Below are 12,046 nucleotides of genomic sequence, written 5' to 3' on the forward strand. Positions count from 1 at the left end.
CCTCTCGTTGCTATGAATCACCATGATCTTGCGTGTGCGTAGGAATTTTTTTGAAATTACTACGTTCCCCAACAGTGGCATCCGAGCCTAGGTTTTATATGTTGATGTTATATGCACGAGTAGAACACAAGTGAGTTGTGGGCGATATAAGTCATACTGCTTACCAGCATGTCATACTTTGGTTCGGCTGTATTGTTGGACGAAGCGGCCCGGACCGACATTACGCGTACGCTTACGCGAGACCGGTTCTCCCGACGTGCTTTGCACATAGGGGACTTGCGGGTGACAGTTTCTCCAACTTTAGTTGAACCGAGTGTGGCTACGCCCGGTCCTTGCGAAGGTTAAAACAGCACCAACTTGACAAACTATCGTTGTGGTTTTGATGCGTAGGTAAGATTGGTTCTTGCTTAAGCCCGTAGCAACCACGTAAAACTTGCAACAACAAAGTAGAGGACGTCTAACTTGTTTTTGCAGGGCATGTTGTGATGTGATATGGTCAAGACATGATGCTAAATTTTATTGTATGAGATGATCATGTTTTGTAACCGAGTTATCGGCAACTGGCAGGAGCCATATGGTTGTCTCTTTATTGTATGCAATGCAGTCGCGCTGTAATGCTTTACTTCATCACTAAGCGGTAGCGATAGTCGTGGAAGCATAAGATTGGCGAGACGACAATGATGTTACGATGGAGATCAAGGTGTTGCGTCGGTGACGATGGTGATCACGATGGTGCTTCGAAGATGGAGATCACAAGCACAAGATGATGATGGCCATATCATATCACTTATATCGATTGCATGTGATGTTTATATTTTATGCATCTTATCTTGCTTTGATTGACGGTAGCATTATAAGATGATCTCTCACTAATTATCAAGAAGTGTTCTCCCTAAGTATGAACCGTTGCGAAAGTTCTTCGTGCTGAGACACCACGTGATGATCGGGTGTGATAGGCTCTACGTTCAAATACAACGGGTGCAAAACAGTTGAACACGTGGAATACTCAGGTTATACATGACGAGCCAAGCATATACAGATATGGCCTCGGAATACGGAGGCCGAAAGGTCGAGCGTGAATCATATAGTAGATATGATCAACATAGTGATGATCACCAATGAAACTACTCCATCTCACGTGATGATCGGACATGGTTTAGTTGATTTGGATCACGTAATCACTTAGAGGATTAGAGGGATGTCTATCTAAGTGGGAGTTCTTTAAGTAAACTAATTGAACCTAAATTTATCATGAAACTTAGTACCTGATAGTATCTTGCTTGTTTATGCTTGATTGGAGATAGATGGCTTGTGCTGTTGTTCCGTTGAATTTTAATGCGTTCCTTGAGAAAGCAAAGTTGAAAGATGATGGTAGAAATTACATGGACTGGGTCCGTAACTTGAGGATTATCCTCATTGCTGCACAGAAGAATTACGTCCTGGAAGCACCACTGGGTGCCAGGCCTGCTACTGGAGCAACACCAGATGTTATGAACGTCTGTCAGAGAAAAGCTGATGACTACTCGATAGTTCAGTGTGCCATGCTTTACGGCTTAGAATTGGGACTTCAACGACGTTTTGAACGTCATGGAGCATATGAGATGTTCCAGGAGTTGAAGTTAATATTTCAAGCAAATGCCCGGATTGAGAGATATGAAGTCTCCAATAAGTCCTATAGCTGCAAGATGGAGGAGAGCAGTTCTCTCAGTGAGCATATACTCAAAATGTCTGGGTATAATAATCACTTGATTCAATTGGGAGTTAATCTTCCAGATGATTGCGTCATTGACAGAATTCTCCAATCACTGCCACCAAGCTACAAGAGCTTCGTGATGAACTATAATATGCAAGGGATGAATAAGACTATTCCCAAGCTCTTCGCAATGCTAAAAGCTGCGGAGGTAGAAATCAAGAAGGAGCATCAAGTGTTGATGGTCAACAAGACCACTAGTTTCAAGAAAAAGGGCAATGGGAAGAAGAAAGGGAACTTCAAAAAGAACGGCAAGCAAGTTTCTACTCAAGAGAAGAAACCCAAACCTGGACCTAAGCCTGAAACTGAGTGCTTCTACTACAAGCAGACTGGTCACTGGAAGCGGAACTGCCCCAAGTATTTGGCGGATAAGAAGGATGGCAAGGTGAACAAAGGTATATGTGATATACATGTTATTGATGTGTATCTTACTAATGCTCGCAGTAGCACCTGGGTATTTGATACTGGTTCTGTTGCTCATATTTGCAACTCGAAACAGGGACTACAGATTAAGCGAAGATTGGCTAAGGACGAGGTGACGATGCGCGTGGGAAACGGTTCCAAAGTCGATGTGATCGCAGTCGGCACGCTACCTCTACATCTACCTTCGGGATTAATATTAGACCTAAATAATTGTTATTTGGTGCCAGCGTTAAGCATGAACATTATATCTGGATCTTGTTTGATGCGAGACGGTTATTCATTTAAATCTGAGAATAATGGTTGTTCTATTTATATGAGTAATATCTTTTATGGTCATGCACCCTTAAAGAGTGGTCTATTTTTATTGAATCTCGATAGTGGTAACACACATATTCATAGTGTTGAAGCCAAAAGATGCAGAGTTGATAATGATAGTGCAACTTATTTGTGGCACTGCCGTTTAGGTCATATCGGTGTAAAGCGCATGAAGAAACTCCATACTGATGGACTTTTGGAACCACTTGATTATGAATCACTTGGTACTTGCGAACCGTGCCTCATGGGCAAGATGACTAAAACACCGTTCTCCAGTACTATGGAGAGAGCAACGGATTTATTGGAAATCATACATACAGATGTATGTGGTCCGTTGAATATTGAGGCTCGTGGCGGATATCGTTATTTTCTCACCTTCGCAGATGACTTAAGCAAATATGGGTATATCTACTTAATGAAACATAAGTCTGAAATGTTTGAAATGTTCAAAGAATTTCAGAGTGAAGTTGAAAATCATCGTAACAAGAAAATAAAGTTTCTACGATCTGATCGTGGAGGAGAATATTTGAGTTACGAGTTTGGTGTACATTTGAAAAATTGTGGAATAGTTTCGCAACTCACGCCACCCGGAACACCACAGCGTAATGGTGTGTCCGAACGTCGTAATCGTACATTACTAGATATGGTGCGATCTATGATGTCTCTTACTGATTTACCGCTATCGTTTTGGGGACAAGCTCTAGAGACGGCCGCATTCACGTTACATAGGGCACCATCAAAATCCGTTGAGACGACGCCTTATGAACTGTGGTTTGGCAAGAAACCAAAGTTGTCGTTCCTGAAAGTTTGAGGCTGTGATGCTTATGTCAAAAAGCTTCAACCTGATAAGCTCGAACCCAAATCGAAGAAATGTGTCTTCATAGGATATCCAAAGGAAACTATTGGATACACCTTCTATCACAGATCCGAAGGCAAAACTTTTGTTGCTAAGTTCGAAAACTTTCTAGAGAAGGAGTTTCTCTCGAAAGATGTGAGTGGGAGGAAAGTAGAACTTGACGAGGTAACTGTACCTACTCCCTTATTGGAAAGTAGTGCATCACAGAAAACTATTTCTGTGACACCTACACCAGTTAGTTAGGAAGCTAATGATGATGATCATGAAACTTCAGAACAAGATACTACTGACCCTCGTAGATCAACCAGAGTGAGATCAGCGCCAGAGTGGTACGGTAATCCTGTTCTGGAAGTCATGCTACTAGATCATGATGAACCTACGAACTATGAAGAAGCGATGGTGAGCCCAGATTCCGCAAAATGGCTTGAAGCCATGAAATCTGAGATGGGATCCATGTATGAGAACAAAGTATGGACTTTGGTTGACATGCCCGATGATCGGCAAGCCATTGAGAATAAATGGATCTTCAAGAAGAAGACTGACGCTGACGGTAATATTACTGTCTACAAAGCTCGACTTGTCGCAAAAGGTTTTCGGCAAGTTCAAGGGATTGACTACGATGAGACCTTCTCACCCGTAGCGATGCTTAAGTCTGTCCGAATCATGTTAGCAATTGCCGCATTTTATGACTATGAAATTTGGCAGATGGATGTCAAAACTGCATTCCTGAATGGATTTCTGGAAGAAGAGTTGTATATGATGCAACCAGAAGGTTTTGTCGATCCAAAGGGAGCTAACAAAGTATGCAAGCTCCAGCGATCCATTTATGGACTGGTGCAAGCCTCTCGGAGTTGGAATAAACGCTTTGATAGTGTGATCAAAGCATTTGGTTTTATACAGACTTTTGGAGAAGCCTGTATTTACAAGAAAGTGAGTGGGAGCTCTGTAGCATTTCTGATATTATATGTAGATGACATATTACTAATTGGAAATCATATAGAATTTCTGGATAGCATAAAGGGATACTTGAATAAGAGTTTTTCAATGAAAGACCTCGGTGAAGCTGCTTACATATTAGGCATTAAGATATATAGAGATAGATCAAGATGCTTAATTGGACTTTCACAAAGCACATACCTTGACAAAGTTTTGAAGAAGTTCAAAATGGATCAAGAAAAGAAATGGTTCTTGCCTGTATTACAAGGTGTGAAGTTGAGTAAGACTCAATGCCCGACCACTTCAGAAGATAGAGAGAATATGAAAGATGTTCCCTATGCTTCAGCCATAGGCTCTATCATGTATGCAATGCTGTGCACCAGACCTGATGTGTGCCTTGCTATAAGTCTAGCAGGGAGGTACCAAAGTAATCCAGGAGTGGATCACTGGACAGCGGTCAAGAACATCCTGAAATACCTGAAAAGGACTAAGGATATGTTTCTCATATATGGAGGTGACAAAGAGCTCATCGTAAAAGGTTACATTGATGCAAGCTTTGACACTGATCCGGACGATTCTAAATCGTAAACCGGATACGTGTTTACATTAAACGGTGCAGCTGTTAGTTGGTGCAGTTCTAAACAAAGCGTTGTAGCGGGATCTACATGTGAAGCGGAGTACATAGCTGCTTCGGAAGCAGCAAATGAAGGAGTCTGGATGAAGGAGTTCATATCCGATCTAGGTGTCATACCTAGTGCATCAGGTCCAATGAAAATCTTTTGTGACAATACTGGTGCAATTGCCTTGGCAAAGAAATCCATATTTCACAAGAGAACCAAGCACATCAAGAGACGCTTCAATTCCATCCGGGATCTAGTCCAGGTGGGAGACATAGAGATTTGCAAGATACATACGGATCTGAATGTTGCAGACCCGTTGACTAAGCCTCTTCCATGAGCAAAACATGATCAGCACCACGGCTCCATGGGTGTTAGAATCATTACTGTGTAATCTAGATTATTGACTCTAGTGCAAGTGGAAGACTGAAGGAAATATTCCCTAGAGGCAATAATATAGTTATTATTTATTTCCTTATATCATGATAAATGTTTATTATTCATGCTAGAATTGTATTAACCGGAAACATAATACATGTGTGAATACATAGACAAACAGAGTGTCACTAGTTTGCCTCTACTTGACTAGCTCGTTAATCAAAGATGGTTATGTTTCCTAACCATGAACAAGGAGTTGTTATTTGATTAACGAGATCACATCATTAGGTGAATGATCTGATTGACATGACCCATTCCATTAGCTTAGCACCCGATCGTTTAGTATGTTGCTATTGCTTTCTTCATGACTTATACATGTTCCTATGACTATGAGATTATGCAACTCCCGTTTGCCGGAGGAACACTTTGTGTGCTACCAAACGTCACAACGTAAATGGGTGATTATAAAGGTGCTCTATAGGTGTCTCCAAAGGTACATGTTGGGTTAGCGTATTTCGAGATTAGGATTTGTCACTCCGATTGTCGGAGAGGTATCTCTGGGCCCTCTCGGTAATGCACATCACATAAGCCTTGCAAGCATTGCAACTAATGAGTTAGTTGCGAGATGATGTATTACGAAACGAGTAAAGAGACTTGCCGGTAACGAGATTGAACTAGGTATTGAGATACCGACGATCGAATCTCGGGCAAGTAACATACCGATGACAAAGGGAACAACATATGTTGTTATGCGGTCTGACCGATAAAGATCTTCGTAGAATATGTAGGAGCCAATATGAGCATCCAGGTTCCGCTATTGGTTATTGACCGGAGACGTGTCTCGGTCATGTCTACATTGTTCTTGAACCCGTAGGGTCCGCACGCTTAAGGTTTCGATGACAGTTATATTGTGAGTTTATAAGTTTTGATGTACCAAAGTTAGTTTGGAGTCCCGGATGTGATCACGGACATGACGAGGAGTCTCGAAATGGTCGAGACATAAAGATTGATATATTGGACGGCTATATTCGGACACCGGAAGTGTTCCGGGTGATTTCGGAGAAAACCGGAGAGCCGGAGGGTTACCGAAACCCCCCTGGGAGAAGTAATGGGCCATATGGGCCTTAGTGGAGAGAGAGAGAGGGGCAGCCGGAGGTGGGCTGCGCGCCTCCTCCCCCCTGGTCCGAATTGGACTAGGAGAGGGGGGCGGCGCCCCCCCCCCCTTTCCCTCTCCCTCCCCACTTCTTTCCCCCTCCTAGTAGGAGTCCTACTCCTACTAGGAGGAGGACTCCTCCTGGCACGCCTATAGGGGCCGGCCCGCCTCCTCCCCTTGCTCCTTTATATACGGGGGCAGGGGGGCACCCCTAGACACACAAGTTGATCTTCGTGATCGTTCCTTAGCCGTGTGCGGTGCCCCCCTCCACAATATTCCACCTCGGTCATATTGTAGCGGTGCTTAGGCGAAGCCCTGCGACGGTAGTACATCAAGATCGTCACCACGCCGTCGTGCTGACGGAACTCTTCCACGACACTTTGCTGGATCGGAGTCCGGGGATCGTCATCGAGCTGAACGTGTGCTAGAACTCGGAGGTGCCATAGTTTCGGTGCTTGATCGGTCGGGCCGTGGAGACGTACGACTACATCAACCAAACACTTCCGTTGTCGATCTACAAGGGTACGTAGATCACACTCTCCCCTCTCGTTGCTATGCATCATGATGATCTTGCGTGTGCGTAGAATTTTTTTTGAAATTACTACGTTCCCCAACAGCACTTTGCAAGATGTATGGTTTTGATGAGGGTATGGGTGTCACCATGGATCTTGGTGATCCTGAAATCGAGCAAGACAATATGGACATTTGGGTCCTTGTTGATACGCCTCCAATTCTACTGCTATGTGAGTTTAGTTTCTCAAACATAGTTATTAGCTAATTTATATTGTTTATTTCAAAATAGTTGACAGCTTATTTCCATTGACAGCTTATTTTCATTCTTCAAAGAATGTGCGGGAGATGGTAGACAAAACACACTACATCGATGGCTCCGAATTAACTTATAAGGAGAAAAATCATCTGGTTGGATTTTGTACTGACATTGAGAATTACAATATCTACAATAAAACTCCTCAACATTATGGTCAATACGTGCCACTAGTGCATGTGTTGAACTACGGTAACTACCATGGAGATACCCTGGTAAGATTTTTTTACTATTACGACATCCGTGCATCTTTTGCAGAATTGTGTGCCTCATTTGATGTATCAGAAAGGTAGCCTTATGTTTTGAACATACAGCCAGGTCATCCTACGAATCTCAACTGTCCACACCAAATTTTTAAAAGGAATGGAGACATGCAAATCAAAGGATGGAAAAAAATGTATGGACAGTCGTAAGGAGGTTCTTGGAAGCAAAAGAAAGCGAAGCGCAAGAATTGGAGACAGGATGATCTCCCTTCTCCATAATGGAGAGTCAGGGTCTATATTGTTTTATTCTATTTCACCTTAAAGAGGGTATTTATGTCCTGCCTAATATTGATGATCATGTGCTAAGAACAATTAAGTAGGGTTGGTTCGATGACTATGAGGATGATGATCGCATGACTTGTTATTGATAACGAGTAGAAGTTGTATGATAATGATTAGTAGACTTGTTATTATATACGATGATGCATGATGCGAGCATGAAGAGTTATTATATATCAGCGGGTGAAATGAACATGGATTGAATTGAAGTGAAGGCAACATGCATGTGGTGCATGTCGAAAGTAGTACAATTCAAACTTGATCAAGTTAGGATTAGTATTATTTTCGACATGCACCACATGTTGCTTTACTTCAATCTAAGTCATGTTTAGGCATAGCAGCAGCAGTAGCACCAAGATAAGAGAGGACACGTCTCTCTATTATCTACCTATATACCAACCTAAATTAACCCCCAAAACCCCTAAACCACCTCCTTCAAAAAAAAAACCAGCTCCTGAAATGCTGACGCGTAGAAGCTTATTGGTCCCGGTTGGTGCTATCAACCGGGCCCAAAGGCCCCCGTGCTTGGGCTCGCCGGAACGGCCACGTGGAGGCCCATCTGTCCCAGTTAGTATAAAAACCGGGACTAAAGTTTAGGGCATTAGTAACGACCATTTAGTCCCGGTTCCCCATCCGGGACAGATGGGCCTTATGAACCGGGACAAATGGCCCTTTTTCTACTAACGATTCTACTCAAGTATGAAGTTTCACGAAGAAATAACAACCATGTCATTCTAGGCAAAAATGATAAAATCAAAGCTAGTACATTCGGAAACACTGATTGAATGAATATTAAGGCCGGATTGTATTTTCTTCACTGTGGTATAACCCAGTGTCATTCCTTCAGAAAATTGACACGTGAGTAGAATGGTTGACTAAGTTTGATATCTTGAAATTATAGATTTTTTTTATTTCTTCAATATTTCCTTTTGCACGCGAACAGCAAGGAGAAGGCCCTTTCATCTTGGTCCAGTGAGAGGCAGCTGACACATAGTACATGCCACTCCCGGACACGCACACTCTCATCACTCTCCTCCTCCACTCGCCCTTTTTAACCACCTCTGCGCCCTCCACAACCTTACACAGCGCGGCACAACCTCACCAGTCCCTACCTCACATACAGCTAGCGAGCACAAGCCTCCTAGCTCCCCCAGCCCTCCCTTGTTCAGCTACGACCACTCACTCAGCCATGATGAGCAGCGGCAGGATGAACGCGGCGGCCGGCGACGACTTACCGTTAGCAGCAATGCAGCCGCCGCCCTACGTCGGCTTTGAGCTCGCCGCCAGCATGATGGCTGGTGGCGGAGGAGGAGGCCAGCCCCACGAGGGGGCGATGATACTCGACAACTTCCACTTCCCGGCGGCAGCGGCCGCCTTCAACCAGTTCCAGGAGGCGCCGCACCACCAGATGCTGGCGCTGCCTTCCAACGGCAACGGCGGCTGTGGGCTGGTCCACATGGCGCCGCCGCCCATGTCCGGGATGCAGCTGCAGATGCCGCCGATGGCCATGCACGGTCACGGTGACGTGTGCCCGGCTCTTGGGATGGTGAAGCGCGAGGGCGGCGCCGGGGACGCGGGGAGGATAGACTTGAACCACGGCCAGCGGACCTGCTTCCCCACCGGCGACATGATGGCGGTGGACCCGATGCTCATGCGGTCCCGTCTTGGCAGCGTGTTCGACCTGGGACTCGGCCGCGTCCACCGCCAGCCGCCTCGGTGCCAGGTGGAGTACTGCAAGGCGGACCTCTCCGGCGCCAAGCACTACCACCGGCGCCACAAGGTGTGCGAGTACCACGCCAAGGCGGCGCTTGTCTCCGCCGCCGGCAAGCAGCAGCGCTTCTGCCAGCAATGCAGCAGGTCAGAGCCACACCCACAGACCCACTCCACTGTCCATCTCTCTCTAGGAACGTGAACGTTACAGTATCTCTCTCTCTCTCTCTCTCTCAACATAGCAGTATCCCTCTTTCCGTTACGGTACGTATAGTATAGCTTACCAGGTTGCAGCTTTGCTAAGCTAGGGCCAGCGCAAACTGCTTGCCTTTTCAGTCTTCAATCAGTTTTTGGTTCATGTCGCTTTTCCGTTGCGGCGGCCATGGTGCAAAAGCAAGTCTCAGTCTCAGCGACGACCAGTCATGTCAAAGAAAAAACACAAAACACTACTCCATGCAGCACAAACAAGAGCTTTTCCATGGCGTTTTTGCTGTCCTGGGCATCGGTCGATATGGAGACAGGATCACCAAAACAAAAAGACTGTCAAAAGGCAGCGTTCTTTGTGCTAGCTTCAGACTTCAGATTGCTGTGTGCTGCACATAGTTTTAAATAGCCGGCTATATGGCCTTCACAAATAGCCCGCTGTACCTCGATATAACCCGCTATAGCTGATTTTGAGTCCCGCCGCTATTTTTGATAGACTGCTATTTAAAACATTGGAGTAGGATCCGCGGCTCAAATTAAACCCATGAAACAAGTAGCTGGCAAATCAAAATTGAAACTAGCTCAATTCGCATAGTTACAAGCCTTTGGACAATTCGCCTCTGCTCTCGATAAAACAAGTCAGAATCAATTGGCAAAGGGTCGACGATTAAGGGAATTGCCCAGTGCAAGAGCAGATAGCTACCATTTATACCGGAACAGGAGGATATCTTGATTCGTTAGAAATTGAATAGGTAAATAAATTTCTGGATGAGTTACGTAAACATCTAAAAGATACGAAACTTCAATTCCAAGAAATTATATCTTCTAGCAAGACATTCACCGAGCAAGCTGAAATCCTTTTGAAGGAAGCTATTCAGGAACAGCTGGAACGGTTTTCTCTTCAGTAACAAATAAATTTCTGCTGCAACGAGCGGCTGATCATGTGCCAGCCTTTTGCCCTGGCCATATATCTGCTCCTGCTTTATTTTCGCATTGACCAATGATGTGAGGTGTGGTATCTATGTTCAACATTGGATTCACATGCGTACATCTTGTTGAGCTAGCTAGAATTTTAATTTTAGGTTCCACGTGATCACGGAGTTCGACCAGACCAAGAGGAGCTGCAGGAAGAGGCTCGCAGAGCACAACCGTCGCCGGAGGAAACCGGTGGCCAGCGGCGCGGGGGCGGTGTCCAAGGACTTGGCCGTGCCTTCCAGGAAACAAAACGCCGGGGGCATCTCCAGCTCCTACGCCGGCGACAATAACAGTAAGCCAACAGATTTTCTTTAGCTAATTGCATCCTACCTAGTGCAATTGGTCGTCATTTATCGGGGCTAATTTGTATGTACGTACGATCGTCGATCAGCTTTGAGCGCAACCTACACGAGCGCGACCAGCTGCCTTCAGCAGGGCCAGGCCAGGCTAGCGGCGGCGAGGCAGATGACGCTCGCCCTGGGCGTGCCCCCGGAGAAGGACCGCCGCCAGCAGCAGCTCAGCAACTCCATGCAGCTCCACCACCATCAGGAGCAGCAACACTTCATCACCTCCCTCCTGCACAATAGCAACATCATGTCACGTTCGTCGGTGTGCTCCAGCACGATGCCGTCCGCGGCGGTGGCCAACAGCCAGGTCTTCGACCAGCAAAACGACAACACCAATGGCAGCAACCACGCCAACAACGGCATCCATATGTTTGAGGTGGAATTCATGTAGATGCTGGATCTTGAGCATTGTGCTTAACATAATTATGATCAAACCGCAGTTAGAACACCACATTAGATAGTTGCCGGAAGTGTTTTGTTTTCACCTGTTATAGGACAGGTCCACTGCTTTGCTGTATTGGGGCTAAACAGCAACAAAGCAATGTACTCCCTCTAGTCATTTTAGTCTGCATATAATATTTGTCTGAAATCGAAGGTCGTAAAGTTTAGTTTGACCGCATTTATATAAAAAAAATATCAACACCTACAATAATACTAAAGTTACACAATATGAAAATTAAATTCATGACGCATCTAATGATATTGATTTCGTATTCTAAGTGTTGATATATTTTCTATTAAAGTTGATCAAACTTTATGAACTTTGACTTAACAAATCTTATATGCATAAAAAAAGAATTGGAGTACTAATTCATCGACACGTTACGTAAATATGCACAATATCACCCCCCCCCCTCTCACCCCTAGCATGCAGCTCAGTTTATAGTGAACTTTGAGATAGCTTTAGTCAACAAGAAACGGACTAACGTAACAATATGTACAAATGATGCAATGGTTTTACGTGGAAGAACCTCCGGAAAATGACAGTAAAAATACAGGCACGAACAAACCAGT

General features: G+C 44.8%; 1 protein-coding gene across 1 annotated transcript; it reads left to right on the forward strand.

Moving 5' to 3' along the window:
• Nucleotides 1-8,893: 8,893 nt before the first annotated feature.
• Nucleotides 8,894-11,592, forward strand: LOC119332065 (squamosa promoter-binding-like protein 10). Its single transcript, XM_037605239.1, has 3 exons — nt 8,894-9,653; nt 10,793-10,977; nt 11,077-11,592. The coding sequence occupies exons 1-3, from the start codon at nt 8,986-8,988 to the stop codon at nt 11,421-11,423; spliced, it is 1,200 nt and encodes a 399-aa protein (XP_037461136.1). The 5' UTR covers nt 8,894-8,985; the 3' UTR covers nt 11,424-11,592.
• The last annotated feature ends 454 nt before the right edge of the window (nt 11,593-12,046 follow it).

This window comes from Triticum dicoccoides, chromosome 7A, assembly GCF_002162155.2.
Source record: "Triticum dicoccoides isolate Atlit2015 ecotype Zavitan chromosome 7A, WEW_v2.0, whole genome shotgun sequence".
Taxonomy (NCBI): Eukaryota; Viridiplantae; Streptophyta; class Magnoliopsida; order Poales; family Poaceae; genus Triticum; species Triticum dicoccoides.